The sequence below is a fragment of the Panthera onca genome, chromosome C2 (genome assembly GCF_046562875.1).
Source record: "Panthera onca isolate mPanOnc1 chromosome C2, mPanOnc1 haplotype 2, whole genome shotgun sequence".
Lineage (NCBI taxonomy): Eukaryota > Metazoa > Chordata > Mammalia > Carnivora > Felidae > Panthera > Panthera onca.
This window is the reverse complement of record NC_138347.1, coordinates 153185335-153208237: the sequence shown is the minus strand read 5'-3', so window position 1 is coordinate 153208237 and position 22903 is coordinate 153185335. Positions and strand designations below refer to the sequence as shown.

At 50.4% G+C, this 22903-nt stretch overlaps 1 protein-coding gene across 3 annotated transcripts in view; it reads left to right on the top strand.

Annotated features, from left to right (window-relative positions):
- The window catches only part of ITGA9 (integrin subunit alpha 9), a 357855-nt gene that overhangs the window by 61293 nt on the left and 273659 nt on the right, over positions 1-22903 (top strand). For all 3 annotated transcript variants that reach the window (XM_078432512.2, XM_078432513.2, XM_078432514.2), the window contains exons 10-14: positions 190-295; positions 1426-1520; positions 6219-6309; positions 9065-9110; positions 16375-16529. In XM_078432512.2, the coding sequence (XP_078288638.1) occupies positions 190-295; positions 1426-1520; positions 6219-6309; positions 9065-9110; positions 16375-16529 (493 nt within the window). The remainder of the gene's footprint in view (positions 1-189; positions 296-1425; positions 1521-6218; positions 6310-9064; positions 9111-16374; positions 16530-22903) is intronic.

Here is a 22903-nt window from a genome sequence, read left to right as displayed (position 1 = left end):
CAGGTGAAAGGGACTCCTTTTGCCACGAGGAGAGAGAAGTTTGGGTGCCCGTGATTATGCCCGGGTGTTTCGCGCTGATGGGAGTGCTTTGGGGATGGCGTTTGAAGCTCTGGTTTTATTGTGTTTTTTCTTTGTTTTGGTTCTGTTTTTGTTTGTGTTTTCCATTTTGTCCTCCGTCCTGTTTCCCAGGGAGCCCTCGAGGAGCAGCTGGCCCTCAGCGGTGATGGCACCTACAACGCACACTTTGGGGAGAGCATCGCCAGCCTGGGCGACCTTGATGACGATGGCTTCCCGGGTCAGTGAGCTCACACCTGCCCTCTGGCTTCGCCCCGGCAAGGCGTGCTCCTGGGCCCACCTGCCCCTCTTGGGAGGCCCCTATGGGGAGGGGGTGCCCTTTGGAGAAGATGGTCTCCGTGCGGACACTCGGGGCTGGGCTCTGAGCCCACCGTGCTTTGGCTTGTTGCAGACAAGTTTGAACGCGCGCCCTCCTGCCACCAACCTTTCTTGTGTCCGAGGCTCCGCCATGTTGCTGAGTGAGGAGGGAGTTAGACCTTCTCAGCCCCGAGAGCGACAGCGAGGGGACGGATTTGAATGCGTCCGTGCCGGGAGGGTCGGGCTGTGTGTACTGATGTCCACTCTGTCTGGACTGCAGATTCCTTCACGGTCTCTTGGCTTCTCTGTCTGGTCTGTCCGGTGCCTCTGCTAACTGTATATGCGGTAGGCAGACATCGGGACGTGGGGGAGCCGCCTCGCTAGGGGGAGGCTGAGGCGGAAGTCGGGGGGCAGCTCTTGCCTCAGGCCAGACAGCCAGGCTCCTTTGATACCCCTCATGCCCCGGCCAGAGAGGACCTCGGCTTGAGGTCCTGTGGGCGCGTGCCCCTCACCCTTGACCTCGCTTCTGCAAACACATGACTTTTGTTAGAAGCAAAGGGAAGAAAGTCAGGAAGATCTAGGCTTTGTTCCAGGGGTTGTCAGTTTGCGAGGGTAACGTTGATTTTTTTTCTTTCTTTTTCTTTTTTTTTGGGGGGAAGTGAGTGCCATTTTGTGCAAGTCCCTTCTCCAGGAACAGTTGACTCTCTCAGTTATGCAATAACCATGGTCTGTGGAACTCCCCTATCTGACAGAAATTTGGGTGGGTGGTTTATATTTGCATTTTTTTTTTATTGGATGGGTCCATGATTTTTTTTATGAAAGGATGAGGTCAGAACTTTTCTGGAACTAAACCCTTCTCAGTTTTGATGATTTTCTTCCTACTTTTTTTTTTTTTTTCCTGTTAAGCAACTGTGGGTCTACTTTAATGTCTGAGCAACCAACAACCAAGAGATTTCTGGTACAGAGGGACCCACGTGAGGGCAGGAATGAGGAAAATTGTCCTTACAGTACTCCACGTGGCTTTCTAACCCATAGCTGTTTTTCTCCCCTCAGATGTGGCCATTGGTGCACCCAAGGAGGATGACTTCTCGGGGGCCGTCTATATCTATCACGGCGACGCTAGTGGGATCGTCCCTCAGTACTCAATGGTAATTGCTGTGAGAATAACATGTGAACTGTTCGTACCTTCATCTGACAAACACATAGGGAACCTGTAGTCCATACCACACCCCGGGGTACAGAGGAAAACACAACACGGTTCCTACCTTCAACCTTCTCACCCTCCAGTGAAAGAGAGAAACAATTGGTATTGCTTATTAAAACTTAAAACCCTATTCAGAGACTCCCGAGTTCGCTCACATTCGGGGATGCATTCTGCCTGTGTGAAAGATTACATCCAAATTCTTACCCCCAGTTAGAGTTATTTATTGAAGATGAGGAAGAGGCTTGCTGTTTTTTAGTGACTCCTTTATCAACCATCGGTGCAAGCCAAAGGAATACGCTGTAAAATAGAAACTTTTTAAAAGTTTATTTATTTATTTTTGAGAGAGACAGAGACAGCATGATCAGGGTAGGGGCAGAGAGAGAGAGACAGAGAGAGAGAGAGAGAGAGAGAGAGAGAGAGAGAGAGAGAGAGAGAATATCCCAAGCAGGCTCCACACCATCAGCTCAGAGCCTGATTTGGAGCTCAAACTCACAAAATCGCGAGATCATGACCTGAACTGAATGAAACCAAGAGTCGGACACTTAACCGACTGAGCCACCCAGGCATCCCCAAAATAGAAATTTTTTTAATGTTTATTTATTTTTCAGAGGCGGGGGGGAGGGGCAGAGAGAGGGAGACACAGAATCTGAAGTAGGCTCCAGGCTCCGAGCTGTCAGCAGAGCCTGACGCGGGGCTCGAACCCATGAACTGTGAGATCATGACCTGAGCCGAACGAAGTTGGACGCTTAACCGACTGAGCCACCTAGGCACCCTGAATTGTAAAATATAATGTAGAGAGACAGTGGTCCGCAGAAGAGGGGGCTTGAAAGCTTTCACGGGGCTGATGGTTGTAACTGGCACTGAAATGAGCTGATCAAAGTTCTGGCCTTGGGCGCCAGACTTGGGAATGTGGAAGTGGTTTGAGTTCTGGTTTTTTGCCATATCAGCTGGGTGTTCAATCTTGCTGATGGTGTTAAGCCCAGCCCATGGGAAAAAAGGAAGTCACTCTTTGGACAGAAGCATCGTCAGGGTATTTGTGGATGTCTGTGTCTAGAGTTGGCACAGGCCTGTGTTATTCTCCCAGGGAGTGGGTCAGTGACAGAAAGGGACTGAGCACAAGTCGAGAAATTTCCCATCAGCAAATATTGATCTATTGAGCGCTTTTTATGTGCTCACCGCTTCCTACTCCTGCTTCTATTTCCCATCATGAAGAAGCTTGCCTCGTATCTTGATTATCGCCAAGGAAACAGAACTTTTAACGGAGTCATGTTCTCATAAAATGTTCTATAAGTGAGGTGTTAGTGAAGCGTCAAAGCCTGTTCATGTACTAAAGTACCTGAAGGTAAGAAAGAGACTTTACAAGTTGATTTTAAGAGGCAGAGCCCAAGTGTAAGTTCAGTCCTTGCACTCATGATTGTTCTTCATGCAGGAGATACAAGTGAGCTGATTAAGGGTTGAGGGTTGATTTATCGCCAGCTTCCAGCACCCTCTCTGCTGGGGCCGGCCCAGCTCGGTGGCTCCCATAGCAGCAGACACGGAGCACAGAGAGGAGGGACCGCTCTGCCCTATTCTTTTCTTTAGTCCTTGTCGTAGTCCCGTGAGATGGTATCTTTATTTTCCACCTTTTACGAGGGGTCCAGCCCAGGGAGGTGACTTTGCTTGTCCAGGGTCTCCGGCTAGTAAATGGCAGCGTGGCCACTGAAACTTTGCCAGTCTGACTCCCAAACCTTTTATTGTAACCACGCCCTCAACTCCACACTGGAGGAAGGAACACTCAGGGAAGCTCACTTGGAAAACTTAGAAGTAAGGAAACTTATTTTGCTTGTGAGGCATGCATACTCCAAGGGGCATGGGTTTACCCGGACCACCGTCTTTTCACTAGAAATGATGGCAGTCAATGGTGGCAATAAGCTCATAGGTGACTCAGCCGATGTGGCAGGAGGAAGAGAGCTTTGGGCACGGGTTGGCGGCCACGTCTGTGTGGTGTGGGCTGCTGTAGTCTGAGGTAGGGACCCTCTTCCCGATGTGACGAGCAGAAAGTCATCCAGGGAACCGTGTCCTCGGGCAGTTGCCGGGGTCACTTTCCACGCATCCTCCTGGAAGCTTGTTCCTGGACCTTGGAAGCAAATCATAGGGAGAGGCAACCTGTCAGAGACCCCTGCTTCCCTCCTCCAGTGTTTTGTTTTGTTGCTGGGTGGAATCCCTACAGAGAACTGAAGTACAGATTTTGTGGTTAGCGTGGAGTGCCTTCAGTCGGAAGCAGGGATCAGCAAGCAGCTGGACCCATCCTGCCTTTGTCAGCAGGCTGGCAGGCTCATTAGCTTTGACAAAGAGAAGTGGTTTGGGGCACTTTAAAAAAAAAAAAAAGGAAAGATACAACTCTGCTGATGCTTTTCTAAGCCGCTAATATGTATATGATAAGGTCACTGATTTAAAAGGAAAAAAAAAAATCCTTTAACGACAGATTCTTCAGGGCTGGGGTCCAGACAGAGCAGGCATTGTGCTGGTGAACCGGAGGAAGAAATCAGAAACAGCTCTGGGCAAAGGAGTTGCTTTTCTTTGGCCCAGACTGGTATTATTTCTGCCGGATAAATTGTGAGATCAGGGCTGCAGTTTGTCCGCGTTACTCTTTAACTCATTCCTCTTTCTTGAGTTCACCATGAAAAGTGTTGATTTTAAGATCCTTGTGTGCCTTTCTCAATTTGAGAGTCCCCTGGGCATGTCATGGCGGCCCGTGTGATCTTTCTCCTGCTAGTAAGGACACTGCACGTAAACCTGGTCAAGCGGAGGTTTTCCAAGGCTCCTGGTTTTCATTTAGGGTTATTAGCACTGAGCAGACTTATCTTCCTGGCTTTATGGCATAATGGCCTGCAGATGTCTGTGGGATAACTTAAGCCTGCATCGCCACCCCCAGATGGACCACCCCTTCGCTCTTCTCCCTCGTCCCAGCCACAACATAGCTTAGAAGGGGAGACCCGGGACCAGCCGCTGCTAGCCTGCTTGGGCTGCGGAGCTAAGACGGTGGCCTTCAAAAAGTGGCTTTGGAGAAAGAGACACACATACGTGTTTGTTTAGACAGAGTCATGTGGGATGAGGAACTCTGCCTGTTAGCAAGAAACATTTCTTCAGTGTGTGCTATGCTGTTGTGGTTCGTACATTGATGCTCACGTATTTTCTGTTGGATGGCTTAACTGAAGATGGCAAGTGGAGGGTTACTTGCAGCGATGGGCTCCCGGGAGGGGTCGGGGAAGGTCCCTGGCGTCTCCGTCTGTGGATCCTATGGAAACTCCCTCTCCCCACTCTCATGACTTCTCCGCAGGATGACTCAATAAGGAAAGAGGATATGGAAAGAGAGTCCTTAGAGAGCCCCTGGATATCTGTAAACCTGGTTCTGATAGGGATTTTGCTGTATGGCATGGAAACAAAGCATTTTTCTTATCATCCACAATGAGGGCCCTGGGAGGTTAGCCTCCCAAAAGAGACCGTATAAACAAAGGGAAGAAGGAACACACCAGATCCCAGGGGATGGGACTTTTCTGATTCAGGAAGTGTGATATCTTTTGAGGAACTGTGCCACCCAAATGAATGAAGGGGTTTGGTTGTGTGGTAAAGAGTCCTGAACCAGTGCAGTCCTGTGTGAACATAAGTTGAACATAAGTTGAGTTAACTTAAGTTTACTCATCATTAAGCTGAGTAACAGTACAGATGCCCCTTGGCGGTAGAGCTGTGAACTCCACAGGGCCGCCTTTTAGGGAGGAGGGTGGCTTCCTCTGCTGTTGTGGATTTCCCACCGTTTGTGGTAGGAAGGTTCAGGGCCATGGAGCTCCAGATTTACTAGCTAGAACTGTTTCATCCTGTGTGTGAGGCTCAGGAGCCCGTAGATCTTCTGGTTAACTTGACTGAGTGGCAGTTTCCCTGTGGCCATCTTTTCCAGCTAGATGCACCAGTGGCCTGTCCACTTAGGGAAAGACTAACATGAGCAGAGGGGTGTTCCATGTTTGGTACATGTTTGGGTAGAGAGATCTAAGGAAAACACGTTCTTAGAACTGCAGCCAGCTTGGGGCGCCTGGCTGGCTCATTTGGTTAAGCATCCGGCTTTGGCTCAGGTCACGATCTCATGGTTTGTGAGTCTGAGCCCCACGTCGGGCTCTGTGCTGACAGCTTGGAGCCTGGGGCCTGCTTCCGTCTCTGTGTCTCCCTCTCTCTCTGTCCCTCCCCCGCTTGTGCTCTGCCTCTCTCTCAAAAATAAATAAATATTTAAAGAAAAAAAAAAACCAAAACTTCAGCCAGCTCTACCTGTGTGGAAACAAAACAGAACCTCTGTTGGAAATGGAAGTAAACATCCGTTTCGAACTTCATTTGGCAGGTGAAAACATTACACACCAGTGTAGGTGGAGTTTTCATTAACACTGAGCTTGGAAACATTTTTAAACAATGACATGTGACGAAGGCAAGTAATAATACAGGAGTGTGTGGTCTTCAACTGCATGCTAAGAACTCCGTGATCAAATTAGGACTACAGTTTTCTGTTTCCACAGTTTGAGGACCAAGTGTCCTACAGAAGCTGCACAGAACAGTCCTGGGTTCTTATTAATGACTGTGCTCCTGTCTGGCGACTCAATTTCCCTATTATCTGTTTCAGAAACTGTCGGGGCAGAAGATAAGTCCGGTTCTGGGGATGTTTGGTCAGTCCATATCAGGAGGCATTGATATGGATGGAAATGGCTATCCTGGTAAGCTGTTTTTCTTTAAAGGCAAATGAGATAAACGAGCATAAATGCTTGAGGTAGAGTCATTTCCAGTCTGGTAAGCAGTGGCCACATCTATTTAGAATCAGGAAAATTCCCACAGTAGAATGGGATGCTTTGCCTAGTGCTTGATTTGAAGGTGTTGACGTTTATTTTGGGCTTTTAGAATGATCTGTGCTGAAGAGTTTAAGCACCACAAGGGTGGATTGCAACAGTGATTTCGAAGGAAACAACAACAGAAAAACGAAAACAAAAACCAGTGATTTCTGTGGCAGCAGCTCTTTCTAAAAGCACTGTCCACTTTGAAAATGTTAGCAAAAACTCATGTTTTGCTCAATAATTACCCGTATTAAGAGGCTTCTTACTCTTGAGAGGGAAAAAGGAGCTGAGCAATCCCTTCCCCACCCACCTCCCAGCCCCTGCAAGAAAATTAAAAAAATTTGGAGCAGAAAAGAAAACCATGCCCTCTCCCTGATGGACAGAACAGACCTTCACCCTTCAAGGCTGCCTGCCTTGGCTTCAGGGTTAATGAATGCCTTGTGGTGGTTGAGGCTAATTGAATAAAAATGCACGATTTCCAACCTCAATCCCAAGTGTTGTCCAGTTAGGTAAAATTGACTGGGCAGTGGGATGATGGTTCTTCTGGTGTTTGAAGGGGATGCAGTGTGGTTAGGTGAGGAAATGAGATAAGAATTAGAAAAAATCCAGGGGGCACCTGGGTGGCTCAGTTGGTTAAGCGTCTGACTCACTGTTGATCTCAGCCCAGGTCATGATCCTCAGGATCGTGAAGTTGAGCCCTGTGTTGGGCTCTGTATTGGGCTCCATGCTAGCATGAATCCGAAAGAAAGAAAGAAAGAAAGAAAGAAAGAAAGAAAGAAAGAAAGAAAGAAAGAAAGAAAGAAAGAAAGAAAGGAAGGAAAAGAAAGAAAGGAAGGAAGGAAGGAAGGAAGGAAGGAAGGGGGAGAGAGAGGGAGGGAGGGAGGGAGGAAGAAAGAAAGGAAGAAGAGAGGGAGGGAGGGAAGGGAGGAAGAAAGGAAGGAAGGAAGGAAATTTGAAAGAATCCAAAACCATCATGGAATCCAGGAAACGCTTCCATGAAACCATAGACCATCTTGCTATCTGCAGGAAGTATTTCTTTCCACTTAAAACGCCTCCGAAGGATCTCTGAAATCCAGTGCGATCCTGTACAAGGGCACCACCGGACTCTTGTAGTTTCTTATGGGCAGCAGTTTTGATCATTTCTTGTGACTTTCCTGAGCTAGGAGGAAGGAATAGGAAAGGGTCATTGTCGAAGTTTTTGTTCCTGTGGACACTCACGGGTCTTTGTAAGTGGGAGAAGGCAGTTGTTCTCATTTGGGGTAATTTGTGGCCGCCTCAAAATAATACCTTACGGTGGTTTAGCACTTCAATATACGTAAAATGCTTCCACATGTAATATACATCTTATGGTTAGCGCAGCAGGTAGGTAGAGACAGGGTGTCCTCCACTTGACAAGGATACTGAGCCACAGAGAACTTAGGGGACTGGCCAGAGACCACATCGTGGTGGGAGGGGACACACCTTCAGCTCTGCACACGCACTGTGAGCAGGTGTGTTCACACTTCGTGACCCGTGTGAATTTCTTGCCTTTTTTGTAAAAGAAATGACAAATTGCCCTGGTTCTTTTATTTTCAAATATCTAGTCAACTCAAAAAGACTATTGGAAACGGCAAAACTAACAAGCACACCCAAGTACAGAAATTTTTAGCAGCACTACAATTCATGGGTTTGCTGTTTCTTTTTCCTTGATGAGAGTATTGTATAGACATGGGGATTCAGGCTCTCTCGGATTCAGATGCTTGGCTCTGTGAGGCGGTAATGGGAATCCCAGGACTAAGGAGTCTGTATTCGAGGGGAAGAAAGGCAGAGAGTTCTTGGATGAGTATATATTTCCTAAATTAAAGTTATCCAAGAATAAACATTACCAGCTAACACTTGCAGGTTGGTTTGTAGTGTACTAAGTATTTCATGAATTTTCAGATGTAACTATATGATTTCACATATTTAACATGTACTTAAATGTTTAAAAATTATCATATTTAACAACTGTTTAATTTTGTGTTTAATAAATATTTAACAGAGGTCTTCTGATTTAAACGTTATGAACTCTCATCAGATTTTGAAGAAGACACTGGGGATAATTATGTCCATACTACAGACAAGGACACCCTGAGAACCTCTGAGGTCACACAGAGTGAGGGGTGGAGCAGAGATGATTCACATGTTCTACAGAACCTAGAGCTTTTTCTAGGTCCTCTAGTTCCAAATACCCATCTCTCTAGTTCACTGGTGTCCAAAAGATACATAACATGAGCCACATATATATTTAAAATATTCTGGGACTTATATAAAAAAAGATGAAAAGAAATAGGTGAAATTAATTCCGATAATCAATGTAAAAAATTTTGAGCTAGTTCATGTTTTTTGTGTCAGGTCTTTGAAATTGGTCTGTATTTTACATTTCCTACACATCTCAGTTCAGACTGACCACGTTTCAAGGTCTCGACAAGCCACACCCGCTGATGGGCAACCATGCAGGACAGTGTGGCTCTCACTTTTACGAGATTCTTGTATGGCCCAGAGGAAGGCTGTCAGGGGCCTCTGACCTCAGTGCTGGGCCCCCGTGGCTGTGGACCTAGGCAGGGGGCGGGTGGGATGGGCTTCAACACATTTTTGAATGCTGTGAACTTCTCATTTTCAGATGTGACTGTTGGAGCCTTCATGTCCGACAGTGTAGTTCTTCTAAGGTGAGATGCTTCTCGAATTCCATTCTTCGTGGTGGGGGCTGGAGTTTGGCGGTAGGGTGGTAAGGGGAGTTATTCCCCGTTAGTCCGTAATTCTGTCTGTCCTCTTCCTGGAGGCGAGGGGTGCTTGGAAAGTGAGGATGTTGCCTTTCTTTTCTCGTTCTTCTTATCTCCTATCCCAGAGTTCCAACTGGTGGACCTTGAATGGCCTGCAGCTATGAGGTGGTAGCATCCCTGGAGCTTCTAGACAGAGCCTGGGGTGGCTTAAGCCCTAGGGATTTTGCCTCTTGCCTTGAACAACTGCTTCATTAACACGTGTGCACGATATGATCGTTTCCTATGGGTACAGGACACTCAAGGGGGCTCTGAAGCACTGCCCTGTCCCATCTCTTAGTCCCGACCTGTTACTCCCTAGACACCTGGGGGCCAGGAGCCTCTTGCCCTTAGGACAGGACACCACTGCCTGCGGAGGCCAAGGTGAGGGACGTGAGCTCGTGAGCTCGGGCCCAGGGTTCCTAGAGCCCCTGTGGCCTGGCTCTCGCCTACAGAGGCTGTGGGCTGCCGTCCCGCTGTGAACCATCTCCAAGGATTTCTGTCTGTGTGAGTCAGAGGAGGCAGAATTACCCTTTGGAGTGGGAGCCAGCTCTTAGGTTTTGTTAATAACCTGATGGCAGGACTTTCTAAAACAGGCCAGTAGGATCTTAGAGCTGGAAGGGATCCCAGAGGCCATGTAGTTGCACACCCCAGATTCTTCTCATTCAGCAGTGCCTTCCTCTGAGTGCCTTGCTCTGAGTCTCCAGCGGCTGCAAGCAAGGCACAGGGCCTCCTTTTGAATGAGGTGCCCCAGGGTGGGAACTTAGTAACTTCTGAGGGAACCAGTTAACCCCCAGGCAATTCGGAATGTTAAATTGTTAAGGAGGCAGGATAGCCTTAGGTTAGGAGGGTCAACTGGGGGGGGGGGGGGGGGCGGATGGCCTGGATTTGAATCCCTCCTCTGTTTGGCAGGAGGGGGGTTCCTGGGTAGGTCAGGTAACCTCTCTCAGTATTCTCATCCGTTAAAAAGGATAACGACAGTACTTACCTCACTGGGTTGGTAGAACTCCATTGAGTTGGTACGAGTTAGTAGTTCAAGCAAAATGCATAAGAACGGTCCGGTGGTCGATACGTGTTAGCAGCTAGATAAACTGGGCTAAATTCTGCCTCTCGATCCTGTATCTTGCACGTAGCAGCCCTTCAGTACTTGATGTTGGCATGTGACTTCACTAAGATGACGCCTCCCTGGTTGTTTTCATTATTGCCGGGTGATTAGGTCTCCGCTTTCTTCATCAACCAACCCTTCCTGTGGGTTGGCCGTTTCCTCTGAGATAAGCCAGCTTATGTACAGATAGATGACTGAAGTCACACTTCAGAAGCTGAGTTCGCCCACCACCCCTGTGCCTCTGTGCTGTCCTCCCCCTCTTCGTCACCCCGAGCAGCCTGCTCTGGCTTGTCGCAACTCCTCTTGAACAAAACACGATCCCCGGCTCTCGCAGTTGAAAACGGGCCCTCTCAAAACCGGGAGCGGCTGACTTAAGGTAGATCCTGGAAATTCTCCTTTTCGTCATTCTTGTATTTTATAAACTTGCAGCCGTGAGCTTCGGCCCAGAGGGCGTGTTCTCTCCCTCTCTTTCATGGCAACGCACGGCCTTCTCCTGGAGTTTTGCCCACACGTGGATGTCAACGTCAAGTGAGGCAGTTACACGGCGACGGGGTCCCCAGACCCCAGCCTGGGGTGGGGGTGGGGGGGTGAATCTGGTGAGGAGAGACCTTCCAGGGACGAAGGCAGGGTCCTTCCGGGGGAATGCCGGGACGGCTTATCAAGAGAAGAGGCTTTAGGGGAGGGAATGCGGGGCACTGCCCGGCCGAGGTGGTCAGCAGAAGGCCCTCCTTTGTTCGGCTGAAATCATTGACCTGTTGTGGTGCAGCTGCGTCTGATTCTGGGTGCACCTTGCGGAACAATAAACAAGCAAATGATACAACTACTGTTTGGGAAGTGCCCACCTACCACACGCCAGGCACTGTTTAGGCACTCACGTGCCTTAACTCTTTTTGGTGGTTCTTGTTTTTTTGTTTTTTGTATTGAGGTAAATTTGCATACAGCAGAGCCCGCCCATGGAAGCATACTGCTTTGGTGAGTTTTGACCAGTGTAGCTGCCCGTGCAACTGCCACCCCATGAAGATAAGTAACATAGCTGGGAGCCTGGGTGGCTCCGTCAGTTAAGTGTCCGGCTCGTGACTTCGGCTCAGGTCACGATCCCACGGTTCACGGGTTCGAGCCCCACATCAGGCTCCACACTGACCGTGCAGAGCCTACTTGGGATTCTTTCTCTCTCCCTCTATCTCTGCCCCCCCCCCCCCCCCCGCCCCCGCTCATGTGCTCTGTCTCTCTAAATAAATAAATAAACTTAAAATAGATAAAGAACATTTCCATCAGTCCAGAAAGTTTCTTCCTGCCTCTTCCCAGTTATGCCCCCTCCTGATAGAGCAATTCTTCCTGTTCTAAAATTTCACATGAGTGGAATTATGTAGTATACACCCTTTTGGTTCTGGCTTCTTTCCCTCAATAGAGACTCATCTATGCTTTGTGTGTTGTTTAGTTCTTTTTTACCCCTTACTTAGTAGCTGTCCATTGACTGAATATACTGTAGTCTGTTCATTGGTTCTCTTGTCGATAGAACATATTTTAATTCTTAGGGTTTTTTTTTAATTTTTAAAGCTTATTTGTTTTGAGAGAGAGAGAGCGCGTGGGGGGGGGGGGTGCAGGGGTGGGCAGAGAGAGAGGAGAGCGAGAATCCCAGGCAGGCTCCGTGCTGTCAGTGTGGAGTTTGAACTAGTGTGGGGCTTGAACTCATGAACTGTGAGATCATGACCTGAGCCGAAACCAAGAGTCGGACGCTTAACCGACTGAGCCACCCAGGGACACCTAATTCTTAGTTTCTGTAACAGCTCCATGATAGAGATATTTTTATTCTCATTTTACGGATGAGGAAACCAAGTGGCACTGAAGTTTTATTAATTTTAAAAAAGAAGATCATCGTAGGTTGTGGTCAGTGCAGGGAAGATGATAGAGCAGGGTTATGTGGTTGGGGGCACCTGCCCGCATTGAGTCCAGCAGGGGAGGCCATGTAGAGTGAGTCCTGTTAGAGGTGGTGGTGTGGGGTCAGCGGTGCCCTTGTCTCTGGGAGGTCTACAGAAGTGAGGGGCAGAAGTCAGATCGCTGTGGGTGAGAGAGAGAAGGAGAAGCAAGAAAACAGATGGTGGGAGTTTGACTCCTTTCCAGCAGCCAGGCTACAAAGGAGCAAATGGGATTGCCGCCTGGCTCTGGGATTAGGCTGAGAGCGTCTTTGAAGCCTCCCCTGCTCTCCCGAGTCCCTTTCTATCCTGCAAGAATCAGAGGTGGTCACCTTTCACTTCACCCTTGTCCATACAAACCTTGCCCCAACCCCTCTCTTGCCTTGGGGCCGGAAGAGACAGGGAGGAGAGGACGAGGATGAGTGGGGGTTGAAGGGGGAGGAGGGAGGTGGGATGTGTGTAGGCTGTGAGTGGCAGGGACCTCCTCTTGGAGCTGGGCTCCAGGATCGGAACAGGCCCCGGGCAAGGTTCAGCAGGGGACGTGGGCGAGGAGGAGCTCCTCGGGTCTCTTCTGGGAGCTTCAGGTACTCAGAGTGCGGGGAAAGCTTTAGAGGTGAGCTGGGCCCGTTAGAGAGGGGACAGGGAGGAGCAGGCAGGCGGAGGGACTGCTGAGGATGTTTGAGCAGCCGGGAAGGCTGGTCATCTGTGGTGACATCTGCTGATGAGCTGCCGGACGTGGCTGAACAACCGTGGGCAAGAAGGTCTGGAGACATCAGCTGGCTAAGCTAGGTGGGCATCTCCGGCAGGGCCTAGCTGGCTGGCAACTTAGGTGGACTTTGAGTCACTTCGGAGTTTGGGTGGGACCCGAAAAGGAAGCCAAGCATGTGCATGCATATGTGCAAAACACAGCACGCCCGTTCTTACGCCTCTCAGGAAGAGACTCCACATGTGTATGGGCTTGAAATCCTCTGGGCTGCCGTTAAGAGAAAAACCTTACTGAGGTTGGTTTTAAGTACCTAGACCTTCATTAGCTTCCTGGACGAGGCAGCTCCAGGGCTGTTTGGTAGCCTGGCATCTCCACCAGGGGTGTAGGCTGTTTGTCTGTTCCCCTGTGTCTGTCCCATAAGCGGCACCTGCCCCCGTTGGAAGCTGGGGTGATGGGAGCCGGTACCACATCAGAGGACATCCTAACTGGTTTTACTGTTTGCTTGGAAGTACATACAGGTGAAATACAGATCTACCTTGACTTAGGAAGGAGTTAATATTATGATAAACCCATCATAAATTGAAAATATCATGAGTGGAAATGCATTTACTGCCTGAAACCTCCTGAACATCACAGCTTAGCCTAGCCTACGTTGACTGTGCTCAGAGCACTTACATTTGCTGAAGGTTGGGCAGAATGATCCAACACAAGGCCTATTTGATAGCACAGTGTTGATTATCTCACGCAAATTATTGAACTCTACGGAGAGCGACCATCAGAATGGCCATGTGGGTACAGAAGATCTGGCTCTCTCGTGACTGGTTGCTGACCCTAGGAGCTGCACCCACTGGTCCCCACACGATCATCCCACATAGCACCAGCATGCAAAAAGACCCAAATTCACAATTCAAAGTTCAGTTTCTATTAAATGCACATGGCTTTCGCCCCTTCATCAAGTAGAAAAATCATTAAGTCGAACCATCATAAGTCAGGGACCATCTGTATCAGGATCTGAACTGTCAAGAGTCATCAGAAGTATTCCAGCCACCAGCTTTTTAGAAATAAAGTCTTGGGGCGCCTGGGTGGCTCAGCTGGTTAAGCATCTGACTTCAGCTCAGGTCATGATCTCACGGTTCGTGGGTTCGAGCCCCGCATCGGGCTTCACGCTGACCGTGCAGAGCCTGCTTGAGATTCTCTCTCTGCCTCTCCCCCATTGTGTGTGTGTGGGGGCGCTCTCTCTCTCTCTCTCAAAATAAATAAACTTTAAAGTCTTGGAAGCCTTTGCAGTGCTGTCCTTGGGTGCCCCTTTGCTTTTCTCTCCGAGGCTGGCCCAGCTCTGCCCTGCGTGAGTTTGCCTTCTCAGATTAGCTTGGGAGGGCAGGGCATGTGTCAGGGTGATAGGCTACTCTTTCTGTGCCACTTAAGTTCAAAGGAAATGGTGAGAGAGTTCAGGAGAGATTTTGGGGCTTTCTGTGGTCCAAAGACGATTCTTGGAATTGAAACAGGTTCGAGGGCCCGATCTGATGTTGGTGGGACGTGTGCTTCTGAAGGTCCTTGTCCTCACGTTAGAGGATTCTGCGTTGATAGCCTCTGTCCATGTCCCTGTCAGTTCGCCAGATGGCTCACCCTGCCGTCCTCTGCAGGGCTCTGCTGTGAGGAAGGACCAGGCGGCCTCCCCGACACGGTGGCCCCTGGGATGGTGGGAGGCAGAAAGGCCTTTCTTCCATGTGGTGACCAGGCAGGATGTGCCCTGGGCAGGGTGGAGGCTTTCATGGGGTGGAGACCAGCTCTCCCTGGTGCCTGTGTCAGTTGTATGAAACTTGAGGCCCTCCTGTGGTTTTCAGCACCTTGGCCTAGAGTGAAGTTGGTACCCATTTAACACGTAGGGATTTTGAACACCTATCCTGAGGATGTCAGGATGAATTTGCTGGGATCCTAGCCCTTAAGGGGCCTGCAGGCTGGTGGGGCAGGTTTGGAAATAGATAAGAAACTTCATTAATAAGTGAGGTGAGGTGTGAATATAGTGCTGGGGCCGTGGGGGAGGGGACCCAACTACCAGGGGTCTTCGGGAAGGCCTCCTGGGAGGGGGAAGGCAAGCTGGCTGTAGAAGGACCCCTGGGGCTTTAGAGAGTGTCTCTGGCATTTGTACAAACACACTGACCAAGAGCAGGCCATTTGTTTTCTAAGTTATTTATAGCATCTTCTCAGGATGAACCCAGAAGAAAGTTGGAAGGCCCCAGCACATTGTATTTCTCTCAGGCACTGCTGTTGTCTGACTTCTGCCGGCCTCTCAGCTGGATTTGCTCTGGGAGACCCACAGTTCCCTTGTACTTGTCACAGCTGTCCTGATCTTGGCCCACATCCATGGCAGTGGTGGCAGCAATGAAAACCCCTCCCCCCTCTGGGCCTCGTGTCTCCCTCCTTCCCTCTTTCTCCGAGGTCTTCCTTAATACTTGTGTCTCTGAGAGTTGTGTTCTTCTTTCCCATCTGTCTTGTCACCGCGGGCGCTCCGCAGGATCTTTGCACACAAGGGAGGTCATTGTTCACAAGCCACTAAAGCCCCTTAATCTTGTTATGTCACCCCAGTGGCATGAAGGCCGGGGCTCCCTAGAGGTAAGAGGATCTCTTTGTGAGCCCTGGAGGGAAGAAGGTTAAGCCACCCGCTTAGGTGAACCGTGCCTGAGCAGGTGTTTACAAGGAGAATGGAATGGTGGGAGTCACTCGGCTTTCCCTGGGTGACCCTGGGGATCCACGGGGGGCACAGCAGGGATGCTGTGCATCCAGTAAGCACAGGGTGGGGGGTTGAGGGTGGTCCATGTTGGCGATAAGAGTGCGGATGTTTATGGGGTTTCACTGGCTCCTGAGGCCAGCGGTTGATTTCTTCAGCTCTGAAGTGCTTTGCTGTTACCAGCTGGGACTCCATGAATCAGGTTCTTTTAGAAAAATACTTGATGAATTGAGGGGAGTAAATGGAGGGGGAGGTTTGACCCAGCGGATGGGACTGGAACTCTGTAGTTCTTGTTCCCAATGACAGTACATGCTTTGGGGGATTCCCCATGGTGCATCTCTGTCTCCAGCCCTGGCATCCGCTGTAGGAACTCCTCTTAAATATATTACTATCTTTCTAATAAAATGGAAATCGGAACTTAATTGGTGAAATTTTAAATAATCACCCAACATCTGGCAGTTCATTTATGGCTTCAACCAGATGTGTTTTATTAACAACTGACTTGCCTTTATTACTGGGAAGCTAACCATTAATTTATTAGGAAATAAACCACTTCTAAAACCAGGAAAAAGTATTTACGGGGCACACTGGCCCTTCCCTCATGGGTAATTTCATGCTTTAATTAAATGCTGGGCTGAAGGCCTAGGATTTCTTTCGCCTGGTTAGTTCTTGTTTGGTTCCGAGAGAGCATGACTAAGTCACCTCCACCTCTCGACATGCAGGGCGAGACCCGTCATCACGGTGGATGTCTCCATCTTCCTCCCGGCCTCCATCAACATCACGGCGCCTCAGTGTCACGATGGGCTGCAGCCTGTGAACTGCCTGAATGTCACCGCCTGCTTCAGCTTCCACGGCAAGCGTGTTCCAGGAGAAATTGGTAATGAGCCACTGAGCGAGGGCTCAGGAGGCCACCTTGGCTGGCGTGGGCTTGTGGGATTGTGGCTGCTGATGGGTTCTTCTGGATTCTTTGCCCTCCCTGTGCATTCCGACTGGTTTTGCGGGCAGCAGGCACGCAGGCCGGATACCCTTTCCCTCTGGGGTTCTTGCTTTTTTCTGCTTCCCATAGTTCCCCTGTTTAGCATAACATCCAGCTCTAGAGCGAATAACATTTGACCCCAAGCATCCTTTCCCCACACGTGTGACCAGACTGAAACCTCACTGGGCCACAGGTGTCACAGGCCAGTGGGACTTGTGGAAAGGTAGTGCCTAGAGCCTGGCCCTTACAGAACATTCCATTCAGTTAGAAAAAAGGAGTGGTGGGTATTTGGAGACTTCCCCTGAGCCTGTGGCACCACCAGATGTCAGGGCCTTAAGCCTGAGGAATCTGAGACCACGGGTCGATGGTAAGATTGGGATGCTGAGGTTTACGGAGGCTTAGGCCTGCAAAAGAGGGGGAGCTGCTTTGTCGGCTTCGGATGATTGGACAGAGACCCCCAGCCCTGCCGTGTGTCTCTGGCTGGGGAAGGCCAGCTTGCTAGCCCAGCTCCAGAGACGGCACCAAGCCCTCGAACAGGATGGGCTCCGTGTGGAGGAGAACTCAGTGTGTGATCACCTGAAGGACACGAATCTGGAGCAGTTAGCTGTGCAGATCAATAGGTGCTTTGTTTTTATTTGAAAGGCTGATTTAATAATAGAAAACAGAGTTCTAGGAAAAAAATAACCCACAACACAATAAGGACCTGGACTTACTGCCTTTCTTAGACATTTAAAAATTTTTTTTAAACATTTATTTATTTTTGAGAGAGACAGAGCACGAGTGGGGAGGGGCAGAGAGAGAGAGAGGGAGACACAGAATCTGAAGCAGGCTCCAGGCTCTGAGCTGTCAGCACAGAGCCCGACGCGGGGCTCCAGCCCACGAACCATGAGATCATGACCCAAGCTGAAGTCGGACACCTAACCGACCGAGCCACCCAGGCGTCCCCCCAAAATGTTTTTAATGTTTATTTTTGAGAGAGAGAGAGAGACAGAGACAGAGAGACAGAGACAGAATGTGAGTGGGAAAGGAGCAGAGAGAGAGGGAGACATAGAATCTGAAGCAGGTTCCAGGCTCAGAGCTGTCAGCACAGAGCCTGATGCGGGGCTTGAACTCACCGCGAGATCATGACCTGAGCTGAAGTCGGATGCTTAACCGACTGAGCCACCCAGGCGCCCCTTCTTAGACATTTTTAGGATCAAGTTATCTTCCTTCCCTACTCACACTGGTCCCTGGCCCCAGCAGTACCAGCCTCTCTGGGAGCTTGTTATAAATGCAGAATCTCAGGTTTTGCGCTAGACCTCAGAATCAGAATCTGCATTTTCATAAGGTCCCACAAGACCCGTGTGCACATTTATGTTCGAGAAGTGCTGCTGGAGTGTGTGTGTGTGTGTGTGTGTGTGTGTGTGCGTGCACGTGCCAACACAAACCCAGACATGCAGAAATACGCTTCCGTGTGCTGGTCCATTTCCCAACTGCACCTTGAATGCTCTGCCTTATTCAACAGTGGGCTAATCCTTCTAGGCTAAGGGTCTCATTGGTACTTTATCTTGATCTTCAGGTGGATTGAGTAAGTTCTGCAATCAAACCTTGAACTTTTTCATGTAAATATTTTTTAGAAGAACTTAGAAATTTCAAAATTGGGTGTACATACCATGAACTTGAGACTTGGTTGGTGACAGAGGAATAACAAACGTTTTATGTGTAGCCCAGGGAGGAAAAGATCATGCTCAATGAGAAAATTGCTCTGTCAGGATCACATAGCTATCGGTGAAGCCAGGAATTGAATCCTGGTCTGATGACACTTAGTTTTGCTTTCCAAAAACGAATTGTTTAAAACCTCAGTCTCTAGGGAAGAAATTTTTTTTTTCTATTGGTCCTGGGACTCCTGTGTCCTCTGCCTAATTAGATGATGTGTGTTCTATCAACTACCAACTCCTGATGTAGTTGGACTCTATTAAAGAATGTTATAAAAGAATTGCTGAGTTGAAGGTTAATGTTGGTGTGCATAAAAATAAGCAGAACTCTTCTAGAACTCTAAAATAAGCAAGTGATTAATAGTTCTTGTGTGTGTTCATTCGACAAATGTTTATTGTGGCCCGACATGTGCCAAGCATATTCTCGTGGAGCTTCTAATGGGAATCGCAGAGTTTCTATCTCTCGATCCTGAAGCAGCATACACAATTCCCAGGCTCTTTAATGACCTCACTGTTAGGGTGAAACGGAAGGTAATTTGGCAGAGCAGGAAGAGAGGAGAAGAAGCCCAAGATGTAAGTTCTGAGCAAGAGGGATTTCAGAGCACAAGAAAGGTAGTAGAGAAAACCCTGATTTGAAGTTCATGGCTGAGCCAGGAGGAGACCTGGCTGTCTTCTCGTGCTGCTCCCCACCAGTGGGCCTTTCTGGGCTCCGGTCACTGGGGCCCCTTTTCATTGACCTCGAGGGAGAATTTTAATGAAGTCTAGGCTTCACCGTGACCCTTGAAGTGTCAGGGAATAAGGAGCGAAACGGGCAGTTGGGGGGCACACGGCAGTGCCCCTGGCGGGCAGCAGAAGCAGGTGCTGGACGTCAAGTAGCAGAGTGCTGTCCCGCTCAGCTCGCTTCCTTGGCCTCCGTCAGCCACATGGGCTCATTGATGAACCCAGACATCCCTTTACAATCTAAGCGGGTCTTCCCTCACGCCTGTTTAAGGCTGGGGCTTCATGATGATGACAACTGGAGAATTTTGGTATTGGCAGGGCAGTGCAGAAAATAACCACATTCTGTTTTTCTTTGTCCTCCCCTGGCATTCAGGGAAATGTGCTGTGTCTCTGTCTTTGCTGAAATCCGGTAAAAGACGAGCCAGCAGTGGAATATGGAGAGACTTGAGGAAGGAGAAATGGGCAGCCGCTATGGAAATGTGATAGAAATCAGGGAGGTGGGAGGTAGCTTGTGTGGGTCGCACTGCCCCGGGGTGTCCCCGAGCCCAGCACGGAAGACAGCGCCTTGGCCCTGCGTGGTCAGGAAGATTGGGTCCTTGGTCTCCAGGTGGTGGAGGGGTGGGGGCACCGCCATCCTCCAGCTTTCCAGGCTCAGTGTCATGGTCACGGCCTGGCCCGCGCCTTGGGAGCCCAGAGCCGGAGGCTGTGCAGGAGCCTTGCTGGTGGTGGTTCTGGCCCCGGGCTGCCTGGCAAATGAAGCCTTCCTCGGGCCCACCTTCCAGGCACCTCTCAAGGTCTGCGTATCCGGGGCTGTGTCTTGTCCCTAGAACCGGCCGCGTTGGGGCCGTGCGGCTGGCGCGGTGCGATAAACAGGCACCCGTGGTGTGCTCGGGACTTCTGAATGGCTGTGAGGGCATAATCCAGCTGCTGGCAGCTTTGCCACAGGGCCTCCCTCGGCGTGGTTTTGGGAGCTATAGGAACTTCGTCTTACTTTAAGAGTCTTGCCTCTGGTTTCTTCTGTCCTTGAGGACCTGATGGGGCTCCAGCACGTGCATAGAGAAGGGACGCCATTCTCCCCTTCGTTTTCTGCGTTAGCAGTGGAAAACCACAGCTCCCACTTGCTCTCCGGAGGATTCGGGGCCAGCTGGTTTGCCGAGCCCCTGGAGGGGCAGGGGTGGTCCCTGGCAGTACTGTGGGGACGACACAGGCTCTCGGGAGGGGTGGCACTGCTGTGGCCCCTGTCGCGGCAGGATCCAGCTGTTGCAACAGAATTTAACATTGGGAACTGGCAAAGCAGGTCATGAAGGGCCTGCTGGTAACTGTAGGAAGCAGCCCCCCACTTCTGGGTCGGCACCAGGTGGGTGCCCGGTGTGGTCCCCAGTCCAGTTGTAGCCCGTGGGATGTCCGGATCTACGTTCCGACTGAATCCAACACTGAGGGCGGGGCCCGGCCCCTGGAATTTAGCAAGCCTCCACGTGGCTTAGACCTGAGAACCACCGGTCAGGCAGACAGAGGGAAAAGGTCACACTTGGGGTGAAATGCTTCCTTGGGGTTGTCAAAACCTAGAAGCTCAGGGGGCGCCTGGGTGTCCAACTTCAGCTCAGGTCGTAGTCTCCCGGTCCGTGAGTTCGAGCCCCACATCAGGCTCTGTGCTGACAGCTCGGAGCCTGGAGCCTGCTTCGGCTTCTGTGTCTCCCTCTCTCTGTGTCCTTCCCCCACTTGCTCTCCTTTTCTCTCTCAAAAAAAAATTTTTTTAATTTAATTTAAAAAACCTAGAAGCTCAGAGAAGGGACCCTGCAGACCTGGGGACCTAAACCTCGGAGAAGGGCCCTAGCTGGTGCTGGCAGTGACTCCGAGGGGTGCAGGGGGGGAAAACTGAGATTGGTATTAAAGTGCTGTTGGAACCAGCTGCTGGGGAAATCTGTCGCTGGGTGAAGCTGATAGGAGTAGGAAGCAGGCAGGGAGATGATACAGTCCCTTCTCCGTCCACCAGCCTTGCAGCCTCCCTCGAGCTGTCCATCCGGGTAGAGCCTCCCACAGAACTGCTGGCAAAGCAGAAATGAGGTTTGGAGAGCCCCAGACCCAGCATCGCGGAGCAGGGGGGTCTGGAGCTGAGAGACAGCAGCTTTGGGAACTGGGGCAGCAGATGGCCAGTCACGTGGAGTTACCGAGGCACCTGCTGGGCCGTTCAACAGTTACTAAGTTCCTAGGAGTGCCACACTGTGCATTCCCTGGCAGCAAGGCAGAGGCCAGGCCGAGCCCTGGCCCTCACTGAGCTTGCACTCTGGCTGCAGGGAAGGAGGCAGACAAAAACCGCCCCTGCTCCCTCGCTCCCAGACCCACGCGTCTGGGTCCCTCTGTGCGGTAGGCCCCAAGTTCAGTGCTGGGGTGCAGGCGCACACCCAACGGCAGAGGTTCAGAGAACGGATTTATAACTTCCTTCACCAAGCGGTTGAAAACAAGAGTTCTGCCCATCCCAGGTCTTATTGCTGACTTCATTCCTGGCCTGGGGAGCAGATTTTCACTCCTCGGAGCCTCCTGGCTGCTGTAAGTAAGGGTGGTGAGCACTGTGCCTGAAGGGTCCTGCCCTTACCCACGGGCTGAGCCTCTACCTACCGCCTGACCAGGCTGATGCCTAAATGCGCTTGTCGGTCTCTGGAGGCTAAGGATCCAGCCGACAATTCTGGACTCTCACCAGCGTGCTAAATGAAAACCAGGAGAGGATGAGCCCGAAGTGGTTGTGTTTTGTGCTCCGATCTGGCGCCCCTGGTTTCCGTGGCTCTCAGCAGAGCTGTGAGCAAGCAGGGGTGCCTGCCCTCCCTCCAGGTCCTGAGAGATGGCACCAGGTCATCCAAGCCAGTAGCAGAAGTAGGGTTGTCCCCAGACCCTTCCTCTGGCTTTAGGGGGTGTGTCCCCTCCAGAGAGTATTTGCACACAGAGAACATTCTCTGAGCTCCTTGTGGTCTCTTGAGAAGCACAGAGATGGGGTAATGAGGCAAATCCATGTTATATGAGGAATGGGGTCACCTCGTCTAATAATTACCACCTCATTCCTTTATGGGATGGAGAGAAAGCTTATGAAAGCTAGTAAAGGGGGAAATATCCTTTTTTTCCCCCTTCTCTTGGGAGACTCCGAGGGAAGCTCTGTAAGTCTGGAAGGAGGATTTATTAGTAGAATTTCACAGCTGAAACCATGTTGTGATGGAGAATGGGAATGAATCAAAACCTTGCTGGGACCTAGCAGAGCTGAGTTGATGTGAGACATCTGGCTCCCTCCTGGCCCGGGCCAACATGGGGGGCCCTTAGGAGCCAGCTGGGGGCAGGGAAAGGAGGAGGCTGAAACATGACTTGGGGCTGGTCAGCTTTTCCATCAACATGACATCATTCGACATGGCATGGACACAAGCTGCCAGAAGGAAAACCTGAAGATGTGGACCGTGTGGTGGGAGCAGGCGCTAATCAGAACCAGCACCCTCCCCGGGATGGGGGCTGGCTGGCCTGGCTTGCATTAGGGGCGGCCACCCTCCCACGGGCTGAACCACGCCAGCTGATTGGCTGCTTCTCTGGGATCTCATCCACTTCTCAGGGACTCCCTTTCAGATACTCTTGGGGTCGGTACTGTTTAGAACTGCCAGTCGAATTCGGGGCTCCAGAATGATCTGCACTACTTCCTGCCACGCTGGTAGCTAGGGTCGACCCTCCTCCCTTGGGCTGGGCTTCCCATGGTGAGTCTTGTGGTGGCTTTCTTCTAGACGAGAGAGTTTGATATGGAGCCGACTTCTTTTTGTGTGATTTAAAATGTCAAAGTAAATTTTAAATCAAGGAGAGACATTAAGCAGGCGGTTCTAAAGATGAAAAGCT